This window comes from Canis lupus, chromosome 11 (genome assembly GCF_011100685.1).
Source record: "Canis lupus familiaris isolate Mischka breed German Shepherd chromosome 11, alternate assembly UU_Cfam_GSD_1.0, whole genome shotgun sequence".
NCBI classification, from domain to species: domain Eukaryota; kingdom Metazoa; phylum Chordata; class Mammalia; order Carnivora; family Canidae; genus Canis; species Canis lupus.
The window spans coordinates 70,658,032-70,670,579 of NC_049232.1; the positions used below are offsets into that span (position 1 = coordinate 70,658,032).

The 12,548-nt window shown below is 44.6% G+C and overlaps 1 protein-coding gene across 6 annotated transcripts in view; it reads right to left on the reverse strand.

Moving 5' to 3' along the window:
• Positions 1–519: 519 nt before the first annotated feature.
• ASTN2 (astrotactin 2) overlaps positions 520–12,548 on the reverse strand; it is an 852,112-nt gene continuing 840,083 nt past the window's right edge. For all 6 annotated transcript variants that reach the window (XM_038553226.1, XM_038553225.1, XM_038553224.1 and 3 more), the window contains one exon: positions 520–1,345. In XM_038553226.1, coding sequence (XP_038409154.1) covers positions 1,108–1,345 — 238 coding nt within the window. In that variant the 3' untranslated portion in view covers positions 520–1,107. The remainder of the gene's footprint in view (positions 1,346–12,548) is intronic.

The window sequence follows — 12,548 nt, forward strand, 5'->3', positions numbered from 1 at the left end:
CTCTGGGCTCTGCGCTCAGCGTGGAGTCCACTTGAGAGTCCCTCTTCCTCTGCCCTTCTCCATACTCACACACTCTCATCCCATCTCTCTTAAACAAACAAACAAACAAACAAACAAACAAATAAAATCTTGTATAAAAACGTGCTTTCAGCCCTTGCATGTGTTCTGTTTTCTCTTATTTCTGGACTTTTGCTCATGGTGTCCTATCTCATCCTTCCCTTCTGTCTGGTTTCTTCTCCCCATCCTTTGGGCTTCAGGCATCACTTTTTCAAGGAAGCATTTCAGAACTCCTCTAGGTTGTCTCACAGCCCAACAATAAGTTGCCCATTCTTGCCCTAGTATAGCCTGAAATTGCTTTAGTCCTTCTTTACAACTTCCATTGGACTGTAAGTTCCCTGAGAGCAGGGAGCTTCTCACTCTAGTTGCAGGCCCATTGCCTGGCATGTAGTAGGGAATCAATAAGTACCGGTTGAGTGAATAAAGAGAGGTCCCCCAGTGACAAGAAACACTCCCCAAGCAGAAAGAGAGACAATAAGAATTTTTAATGCATGGAAAGTCCTGCAGGGACTCTGGGCAGACCCACAGGTAGCAGGAAGAGGCAGGGCTCCTGCAAACTCAATAACGTCTGGAAAAAAAAAAGTCATAAAGACCCAGGATTCCTCACTGCAACAATCCTCAGGGCCTCCTTCCTGATGCTGAAGAGGTCAGATTGTCTCTCCATAGGTCTCCTTCGGGGTCCATTGCAGGAAGGAAGCTGAGTGTGGCAGGAGGAAGGAAGAAGAGCAAAGGCCGCTTGGTCTCCACCTGAAAGCTCCTGCCTCGGGATTGACTGCCATCCATAAGAAAAAGTTTAAAAAGGAGAGACTTTGATAGAGTCAAATAATATCTTAGAAAAAATAAAAGAGAAAAACGGATAATTCCAGTGGTTACAAAGTTCTCTGCCGGCTATCCACAAGAGAAAGAGTTTGCTTTGGCCTTGCTGGCAAGCCTCATCTGCCAGGCCCATCCTCAGCTGTCCCCCAGCCCCCCCCAGGCCCCAGGATCCATGAGAGTACTGCTCCCCCTCCCACGGAGAGTCTCTGTGCTCACGGAGGGCAGCACCCTCCCTCACCGGCCCTTGGACTCCCCATACGTGTTTCGGGCCATGGACACCATCTTCTCCTCGCACGTGATTTTGGTGTCCTTGAGGATGCTGTACCACACCATACCCGCAGGCCGGACCTCCTCGCTGCGGCAGAAAAGGTAGGGCACGGTGTCCACACGGCTCTGGATGTAAGCGCTTCGCAGGAGGCTGGAGCAGTGGCTGCTCACCCTCTCCAGTCGCCGCAGGATCAGGTGGGCCTTCCTGAAAGGGAGGACGAGACAGTGATTAAGAGGTAAGCCCTTGAGTGATGGATAAAGATCAACTGAGAGATGAGGACTTCCTGTCCCAACAATCTCCTACCCATTCCTGGCCAGAGTGTGGGTATTTCAAACACCTATTCGAAAATCACCTCCGAATTTGTCCTCTTCAATCACGTCATGTGTAGAAAATGAAAGCGACATATAACCTTTTGAACCAGTCTTTTTATTTCTAAGATATGAGAGTCCCAGGAATTATAAGGTCACCAGTCTTGGGACTCTGAACAAGTAGAAATTATTATAATAATGCTACACAGAAATAGCAATCACAACTATAATCTACTGACACCTGCCACACTAGATGCAGAGTAAGTGCTTTACCAATATTTTAAAATCTTATGTAATCTTCACAACAGCCCTGACCATACTCTTCTTTCCACTCACATCAAATGCATGTGAAGCCAAGCTCAGAGAAATGACATTGCATGACCAAGGTCAAACATAAAGTCGGCCATTGGGGCTAGGCATTCAGATCTAGGCCTGAACACCCACATAGTCCCTCCCTAACTTCTGCTTTTGTGTTTCTCTAGTTTTCTCATATTCTTTCATTTCTCACAGTCAGGAAATTTGGAAATCGTTCATCAAATCCTTAATATCTAGGTCCCCAAATCAGATTTCTCTGGGCATCTCATTTTACTCACTTCTAAAACAGGGGTGATAGTCTTAGCATTATAAGTGGTGGTGAAGATTCACCATGAGAAATGCCCAAAGCCTGGCACAGAGTAAGCTCCTAATAAATGATACCTGTGATTATAAAGTATTGTTGTGATGGTGTCTTAGGGTCAAGGTCATACTGAGCACTCTAAGCAAGAATCACTCTGTCCTGTGGTGATCATCATTAGTAATGTATCTGTCACCCTTTAACTAGAACCAGAGAGGGCATCCCTCAGGAGGTCTGACAGCTGCATAGAAAAATCAAAGCTAGCAAGGATCTCCCAGATCCTTGGGTTTCTTGATGACAGCACTATTGACATTTGGGCCAGATAGTTCTCTGCTGTAGGGACTGTCTTTTAGGAAGTCTAGCAGCATCCCTGGGCTGCTTGCTGCCCTTTAAATACCAATAACACTCCTTTGGCCCAGTCATAGCAATGAAATTGTCTCCAGGCATTGTGAATTGTCCTCTTGGGGGTAAAAATTGCCCCAACTGGGAACCACTGACCTGGTCTGACCTACCCTTATTAAAGATGTGAAAACTAAGGCTCAGAGAGTGAAAGGGATGCCCTTTTCCTGGGTCATACCATATGTTAGCTTCACTGTCAAGGTGTCTGTCACCATGCGGAATCCAATTTTCTCTACATTCCAATACCTTCAAGATACCCAAGGGCTAAATGAGCAGCTCTCTCATGTTGTCCTCTCAATGCCCCTCTGAGACCCCAGGAGGGAGGGTGTTTTACAACAACAGACCCCACAAATGGGAGACTGTGTTAGGCACCTGCATGGCAGCTGGAAAAGGGCCTGGCTTCTGTGTGTGTGTTTTGTGGGCATGATTTATGAGGTACATTTCAAAAAGTCCTCTTTGTATAGTTCACCACTTGGGTGGAATATTTCCTGAGGTGCCAAGAATTCATAGCTTCATAATCACACTCGAGTTGCCACTCTGCCCACAGTCCTCTCTTCCCGCTGGCAGGCACCTCCCAAAGAGGAGCCTGACAAGTCCATCTCCTCCTGGTTTGAGCCCTTGCTCTGTTCTTTAATAGCTCTGTGTCCTTGGAAATCTACTTAATGTCTCTAAACCCATGTCTTCACTTGAAAGATGGAGCTGTTGTGAAGTTACAGGAGATAAAGTCATTGACTGATCATTTACTAAGCATTTATTTTACAGTAGGGTTCCCACTTTGGTGTGAAAGACAGACAGATGGAAAATTATAACACAAATAGCAAGAGTGATAAAGAGGAGGTGTAGGGGTTGAGGGGAGTACAGGAAGGTATCTAGGTAGGAGTGGGAATATCCAAAGAGGCTTCCTGGTAGACAGGCAAATTGTGTTGAGTCTCAAAAATGAGTTGGGGGTGAAAGATGACAAAGGCATAATAAAAGGCAGAGGTAAAGGCATAAAGATTAGAGATTACATAGGAGTTCTGAGGATTTATGGCTGGAATACCATGTGCAAGTGGGCACACAGTGGGGAAGCTGGAGAAGTGGCAGGAGCCAGGCCATTGAAGCTTAGGATGTTGGTTGTACAGAATAATGGTACACCACCCAGGCTCTGGAGCATGACTGCTCAGGTTCAAATCCAGGCTCAGTCACTTACTAGCTCTGTGATATTGAGGGAATTGTTTAATCAAGTGTGACCCAGTTTCTTTATCCATGAAATGGATGAAATGGGAATAATACCTGTATCTGCCACAAAGCTTGTTTAAAAAAAATGATGAATCTATAACAAACCTTCAACAAATGATATATAAATATATAACCACCTCCTATCAGTATCCTTATTTGTGTACCCGTGTAAGCCTAGAGCACCTTTGCAAGTCAATGGCAGGAGACAGAAATAGTAACAGCTTCTAATTTGGGGTCAGAGTTCTGGGTTGGAGACACAGTGTGTGCTCTGAGAATATAAAAAGAGGCCACCTAATCATAAATTTGGGGGCTTGGAAATCTTCCCAAGGGTTGTAACGTCTGCATCAGGACTTCAATGACAAGACAGGTTTTTCAGATAGATGGGTGGCAGAGGAAAGAGCCTACCTAAAGTTAGATAAGAGAAAAAATGAACCACCAGTGCTTTGAAATAGAGTGAAGAACGGGTGAGAGACTAGTCAGTTTGGCAGACATCAGACCATTAAGGCTCTTCAAAGTCATGGTGAAGTATTATACTTTGGAGGCAATGGAGAGTGACTGCTGCAGACAGTCACAAGAAACAAGCTACAAATATAAAATGAGGTTGGAAAGGGAAATTCCTCCAACATGTCCAAAAGCTTTGCCCCCAACGGCCCAGCCACGTCCTCAAGGAGAATCCTGGAACTCAACTGAACCAAGTTGAATGGATGGGAACACTGAGGTTTGGAGTGAGAAAGTCGTTTAAGAGAACAACTTAAATTAGTAACAGGGGCAGAGCAGGAACCAAAGCACCTGACTGTACAGAGCCAAATTGAAATACATGAACCTGGAGTCACAGATTCAAATCCTAGCTCTATAACTTAACAGCTCTGTGGATCATCAGCAAGTTCTTTGATGCCACTCTTCGTTATGGCATCAATAAAATGCAGGTGATTGCAGTGTTTTGGGGAGACAGAGATAATCTGAGTAGTTTGCTTACTCCTAGTAAATGTTAGCCAAGATCCAAATAGCATACTGTAGTAGACAGGACACAGGCTTCAGAGGCCATTAGAGTGGTCACTTCTGCTCTGTAAGTCTGTCTGCCCATTTGTAAAATGGGATTAGAGATGCTTATTTCTAGTGCTGTTGTTAGCCTGAAATGAAGTGCCTGCCCTAGGCATCCAGCACAGAAGTCTGTACACAATAGGCACTAAACCTGTGTCAGTTCACTTAACTATCCCTGTTCTTTTTCCAGTGCACACACCGCCTCAGACCTTGGCTTGCATTTAGTCAACAAAGACAGGAGAAGTCAGGAGGTGACGCCATGGAGAGAAGGGTTGGAGGTGCTCAAAGGCCAGAGAGGAGGAGGCAGGAGTGAGAGACCAAAGGCAAGACTGCTCGGCAATAAATTTGTAGGCAATGGAGAAGCATAAATCAAAGGCCAGGCATGGTCCAAGCTTTCCCTGGAGAGGGAATCGTAGGTCAGAGTGACCACTTTTCTCAAATACCGGAAATGAAATCTTCCTCACAGAGACAGGACCCAGGCCCACTGGAATAGGAAGCCAAAGGTAAAGGAGTGACACCACACATTAATTTATGGTTGTATTAGCAAGCGAGACTGAGACAGGAATGGCTTGTGGAGGAGTCAGGGGCTGAGTTCTGATGCCACTTCTCCGGGAACTGTAGAACCTTTGACCGATCATTCTATTCCCAGCACCATTACCCAATCAGCTGTTGACACAGTTAGTGGATAGAGACCTAATTTCTAAGGGGGCCTTGGAATGGAGAGGGATAAAAAAAGAGGCAGTAAGGAAACATTCCTATTGGCCTCTCTCCCTCCTCCCTATCTCCTTGAGTTGAGCTTAAATGTCTCTGTGTTAGCTGACCTCAAGCTTAATGAGAGTTGAGGGCATGACGTGGTTGCACAAAAATGGGACACAACCTCCAGAAGCAGATAGGGCAGATTAAGAGAAAGAATGACTTCATTCATATTGCCCTGGTCAGGCCACATCTGGAGAACCCCAGTCACTTCTGGTAAGAGGGACCTGTGCAAACTCTAGTCAGATCATGATGCTGAAAATTGTCTTAAAAGCAAGTCTTAGGAGAAAGTGTGGGAAGCAGGAATGGAATGTGTCCACAGAAGGGAGATATTTAGGCAAATGGTTGTGTTGTCCTAATAAATAAAGGTTGTGTGTGTGTGGGAGGGGTGGAAACTGAAACTAAATATAATCCTCGCCACAGTTCTAGAGTTATACTTTAGTCCCAATGTTTAGGTAGTAAAAGTGAGCTCAGGCTGGTCATATAATTTGACCAGGGTTAACCATGTGGAAACAGCATCTAGACCTCTGTTGCAAGGCACCCCAGTGTTATCAATGACATCACCTTCAAATTAACAGAAGGCAAATGTTGACTCAATATAATTAAAAAAAAATAAAACTGGAGCCCTCTGAATATAGAATGGATCCTTCCATATTTTCAGTGGGCTTCCTTCCCTGGAGATGATCAAATCAAGTATGTTTTAGAAAGGAGTTTTAGTCTGTTTGGGCTTATGCAACAAAATACCACAGGCTGGGTAGTTTATAAACAACACAGATTAGTTCTCCGAGTTCTGAAGGTCAGGAAGTCCAGGCTCATAGCACTGGAAGACGCAGTGCAGTGGTTGGTGCGAGGTAGCCTCCTGGTCCATAGACAGTCCATTCTGGCTATGCCTTCACATGGTGGAAGGGGTAAAGGATCTCTTTGATGCCTCTTCTGTAAGAGTGGAGATTCCCATTCAAAAGGGATCCATTCTCATGACCTAATTGCCTCCCAAAAGCCCCATCCCTAAATATTATCACCTTGGACATTAGATTTGGGACCTGAGAATTTTCAGGGATACAATATTCAGACCATAGCAGAATCTAATAATTCTGAATAATGTAGAAGTTGGAGAAGATTTGTGTTGTTTTGTTTTCTTTCAATCTAAAAGGAATTAGGGGCTTTGTTCACAGAGAAATGCCATCTGATGGGCATCTGATGAGCACTTCACAACAGAACCTGGTGTGACACAACTGTAGAGACATGGAGTTCCTCACGGGAGAGGACCACATGTGTTGAGGTTCATGCTTCAAAGTCATGCCGAAATTTCATCTTCAGGAAGTCTTCCAGATTTTCCCAGCTATCATAAGCCATATTCCCACCCACCCCCCTTTTGCTACTGAATCCTTTTGTTTCTCTGTTGTGATACATACTATGTTCTGCCTTAGTTGTGTACTTATCTTGGGATGCAATGTGCTATAATGGACAGGATATTGGTTTTAATTTTGCATTTTGAGGTTAGTTTAAATTTGACCCCTGATAGTTACTAGCTGTGTAACCCTAAACAATTCAATTCAATTCCACTGATTCTCCAGTGCTTACTCTTCAAAATCGATGGTTCAGGAGATGAAATGACATATAAATGACTGGGCCCATAATAGGAGCTCGACTAATATCTCCCACTGCTTCTTGGACTGTGTGGAGTCCCCCTGTTTCCCAGGTCCTGGTTGCACAAGAAGAAGGAATAACAAGGGTAAACTGGCTTGAACTGAGGAAATTCTCAGTCCCTAGCTTTTAAAATCCAGTAATTCTCTTGCAGGAATTGATAAACAGAATGAAATGGCACAAGAGCATCGATGTGGACCTAGGGAAGTAATCTGGCAAATGGGCAAAATGTTTATATAGATTTGCTTATAATAGCAAAGCATTTGGAAGAAACCTTGTTGGTCTTTAATAAAAGGCTCAGTTAACATATGATACATTCATAAAATTGCATGGCTAAAGGGCCCTTCCAGATAACATATGCATCCAGGAGAAAAGACTTGTTAAGTGTAAACAGGCAGATACCAGAATCTAGTATACATATTTGTTGAACATTTCAGAATTGGTGGAAATAGGGCTGTGGCTGTAGATGCAGGTATATCCATAGGCCTGTACCAGCATCCCTATTCATGTGCACATCCATGGAATACCTGTATCAACATCTGGAAAGCGCAGGGCTAATGATTTTATCTCTGGGTTGGGATAATGGGATTCAGAGGTGCAAACTGTTCACTTTCCATTTTTTAAAAAGATTTTATTTATTTATTTATGAGAGAGAGACAGACAGACAGACACAGGCAGAGGGAGAAGCAGGCTCCATGCAGGGAGCCCGATGTGGGACTCGATCCCAGGTCTCCAGGATTACGCCCTGGGCTGAAGGTAGGCACTAAACTGTTGAGCCACCCAGGGATCCCCACTTTCCATTTTATGTATACACCCACATCATGCAGATGTCATAGAGTAAGAATTATTTTTAGAACAAAATACAATAAGGCATTTCCATTTCGAAGATAATGTGTATATAAACATATATTTTATAGTTGGTGTGATGAATTTGTGCAATGAAACCATGGTTTTATGGATTCCCAGTTGTTCACTGGGGTCATTTTCAGAATAAATACACATCAAATCTAGCCTTGGACTACTCCCCCCAAAACAGAAAACCTGCAGTACAAATACTGCCACCTGGTTATGTATCTTCAACACCAGGTTTGAAATGTGATTCATAAGATAAACAGTGAAAATATTTATATTTCATCCTCTTATTCTCTCACAAGAAACCACAAGACCTGCCCCAAAATCCATTCCTTAACTGAGGTTGAGTTTGACAGAATGTCAACTAACCCAGTGGTTTCAGTGTGGAATGGATACAGACTTCAAGACAGCAGCCAAACTTGTTATACCATCAGTGGGAACAATGATCCATGGGACACTTGTTCAAAGGCCTACTGTGTTTTGTTTGTATTTATCCACTCTAAGGCAACTTAAGTTACATGAAATGCCACCGACTTAATAGCAGCCTTTTAAGGAAAGAAGAATGTAACACTTAGCGTGCACATCCATTGTACACTGTCCATCCTGATTTCAGAAATGTCAAAATATGCAGAAAAATTACAAGTGTCTCTGAGATCCATAGGAATATGGCCCTAGAAGCCTAAGTGTGCTTTTGTTCCCAATATCCTAGAAATTCCAAAAGACTTAATCCATGATAGCTTAAGGAAAGAGCTAATATTATCTTGACCTGCAAGAATGTACAGTGACATCAAATTTGCTTATTTTCTCTCTGGACACAGAAACCATGGTTCATAGAAATGTGCCAACTCTCCTCAGATGGGAAAGGCTTGTCTTGCTATGTTGAGAAAAATCCCAGGCTAAACCAAGCCTGTGACGATGTCTGCAATCTATTAGCAATGTCTGCCATGGAAGAAAGAGGGGCTGAGATAGTAAATATACTATTACTAGTCCAGAGAGATGAATTCGCTGAAACATCTCTTCTGTGCTTGCTCTCTTCTTTCTACTCTATCATTTCAGCCAAATGTAGCTGAGAGGATCGAGAAGCCCAAGAGTGGTCAAGGGTGTTCTGACTGAAGGCAATTCTGGTCCTTAGCCACCTATGAGCTCAGTTCCTCACGTCTCCTAATAGGAACCGTATGGCTGGGACAGCCGGCTGTCAGCAGGTCTCCTCTGAGCAGCTGTTTGTGACACCTGTGGCTGCCACGGGAACCAGGATCTGGAGGCCACTGGCCTGATAGACTTCCTAGGCAGAGGTAAGAGATGCCCTTTTATCACTAAGCTACATGGAGCTATGTGACTACAGATATAGGGAGAGGTACAGAATATTTTGGGGTTTGGTGATTAGGGCCAAGAGAATCCTAATAGAGTTCGTCCCATGGCATAAGTCCTCCTGGGAGGAGCTCTTAACATCCTGACCAGCCTAGGTCCCTGAGAATCAGGGTGTGCTGAGTGGAGGGGAAAGGACAGTCTGAGTGTGCCTCTCTGCCCTTTATGAGCTTTAGGGATTTTGGTTCCTTGGCTTCCCAGCTGGAAGGGGACTTTGGAGCCCAGCCCTTTTATGTTACAAGTGGGGTCCAGAATGGCAATGGAATTTGTCCAAGGTCACACAGCAAGCAGATGGCAGATGTAGGACAGGAACCAAAGGTTCCTGGCTCCAGGGCAGTGTCTTGCCCTCTCGCCTTTACACTTTGCAAACCCTTCAGAGTCATGGCACATTTACCCAAACTGCTCCTCTGTTTAAGACCTTTACCTGGCTTTTGGGAGAGAGAACAATCTCCTGAACAGAGCTCACAAGAGCCATCATGATCTGCCCTCTGCTGACCTCGCCACCTTGGTTCCCCCACCTCCTCACCTTGAACTCTCTGTTCCAGTGAGATCTGTACTTCTTGGCTCAAGTGTATCCTCTTAACGACCCACCCCAACACTCATCTTTGCACTGGCTGTTCCTTGTGATGAGAACATCCTCTCCCTTCTGCCTGGAGGACTCCAGTTCATCGTTTGACACTAGGCACAGACCTCATGTTCTTCCCTGTGGATCATTCTTTGAGGTCCAGGTCTAGATCAGCTGTGCCAGCTATTGCCATCTAGGACCTTATCACTCCCAAGTGTGCTTTTGGGAATAGCAACAGGGGCATCACCCCAGAGCTTAATAGAAATGCAGAATCTCAGGCCAATCCTAAGCCACTAAGTCAACTTGAAACTCAGCAACACTCTCAGGGGATTCTCATGCACATTCCAATTAGAGAAGCCCTCTGCTGTAAAGCAAACTCCCTGCCCTCCTTTTTATGGCACATGCTTCCTATCGCATTTCATTACAACTGCCTTCAGACTTTTTCTTACTAGATGCTGCTCCCTGTAAAGGCAGGATCTATCTTCTTCATTCATATATTCTCCAGCCCATAGCACAGAGCTGGGCACATAGTGGGCACATTAAATGAATTAGTGAATAAATAAATTAATGAAGTGTGGTCTCCTCAGCTCTCTCAGTATTTGCAAGGACAATACATTTTTTGATTCCTATTTTTGAGTAGGAAAGACCTTAGAGTTCATGGGATTCAATTGTTTCCAACTGTGACCCACAGATCTTTGAGAGCTCAGAGAGACCTAAGGGTCCCTTGGGACTGGGAGAAAGAGTAATTGAATGGAGACCCATCAGGTGGGGCTCCAGGCCACCCTCTCTAGCTTCTACCAGAACAACCGTTCAATCTTCTGAGCCACAAATCCACTCATCCTGTTATCCAATTATTTAACAAGTAGTTATTTGGCACTCACTTAGAAGAGAGACTAGGACATAAAGAATCACTAAGTACATATAAGCAGACATCGTAGTGCAGAAGAGAGAGAACACAATGGTAAACACATAAGCAACACAAGATACTGAGACTAGTAGGTATGATGCAGAAAATTAAAACATGAGGGTGTTGATTAGGAGAACAGGTAGAAATTTTAGAGGATTCTCTGAGAAAGTACCATTCTAGTTAAGACCTGGGGGTTATATATAAGATCTATTTAGAAAAAAAAATTACTGCTAAAAAGAAAGGGTACCTCTGCCCTAGTTCATCATCATCATTTTAAAGATGAGGAAGCTGAGGGCCAAAGAGAGAACCAGAACCCAAGGTAGCCCAGTGAGGATAGATTAGGATGCAGCTATCTTGATCCCTGCTGACATGCCCATGTGGGATGTTAGCGGAATCTCATATCCTCCCCCAGAGACTAGACAGACTGAGAAGGGAGGAAACTGGGTGACACCAATCTGGGTTGGCGGACAGTGACTGGTGACGGGTTGGCTGGAGGTTACTGGGTTATCACAGTCCATTACCAAGTGGGTTGTCCTGCCTCTGTGGGAGGCCAGGCACCCTTTCCAGAAGATTTATGTTCTGGAAGGTCATAAAGGAACCCAGAAGGTTGTAAAGACAAAGTCAGGAGCGGAGCTCTGGTTTAGCTTCCACCCAAACTCTCTGAGCCCTGTGGGAAAGCCCCATAAAGTGGGATGCCTTTCCCTGTCCATGGGCAAGATGGCAGCCCGGATGACTCACACAGTGGCTTTCATCTGGGGCTCTGGGCTTCTGCCTGTCTGCCTTCTTTTAGCTTTTATCTAAAGAAGCTTCCTTTCATGTGAAAGAGAAAAAGTTATAGTCCAGGACCCAATGGGCAGATAAGGTCTATTCCAGGGAGAGATCCCTTTTATCCCTGACCAGGCTCTCATCCGTTCCCTTGAGGGCCTCCAGTCCTTGGAAGGATACTGCCAGTGTTGTAAGGGCTCAGAATGAGAGCTCAGGGCAGAACCAGCCTCCATATCAAACTATGCAACTGTTGGCAGCTCATTTAACCGCATGGGGCCCCCAATTCCTTATCATCTGCAAGATGAGAATATCCTACTTTGCCCAGTTTACAGGGTAATTTTAAAGCTTTTTAAAGCACAGAGTGCCACTGACTAAGTATTTCAGCAAGTCAGGCAATTCTCTCCTATGCTACCAGTACTACCCTGCCCCAGAACACCACGCTATCTCCCCCGGACGACTGTAAGAGTAGCCTCGAGGGCCTCACTACCTCCCTCCTGTCTTGACCCCTCTTGAACGTCTAAGCTCCCAACTGTGGTCAGAGGGATCTTTATCCCTCCCGAAGATCTGCTAATATCACCCCCTTGTGAAAAACACTTGAAAAGCTTCCCATTACCTTAGGGAGATAATCCAAATAATTTAACCCTACTTACAGGGCATTCAGGACTGGCCCCTACTGACCTCTCCCTTCTTATCTTTTATCACTCCTGCTGTCACACACTTTGCTCCAACTATAGGGAAATTCTTTCAGTTCCTCTACACATAGTGTTTACCAAAGTGTAAAAGGGGTTCCCCAGGGGCAAGAGAAAGGATTTTAGGTGGTGCTACAGATAATCACAGACTCAGCATTAAACAACAATGAATCACACTGGGAAAGGCAGTCAAATTCTCTTTTTCATTCTCTTCCTCTGCTCCAGATTACTTTAAAAAAGAAACTCTTGGTTCGAGACTGTGTCCTCAGTACTCCCTAACACTTGCTA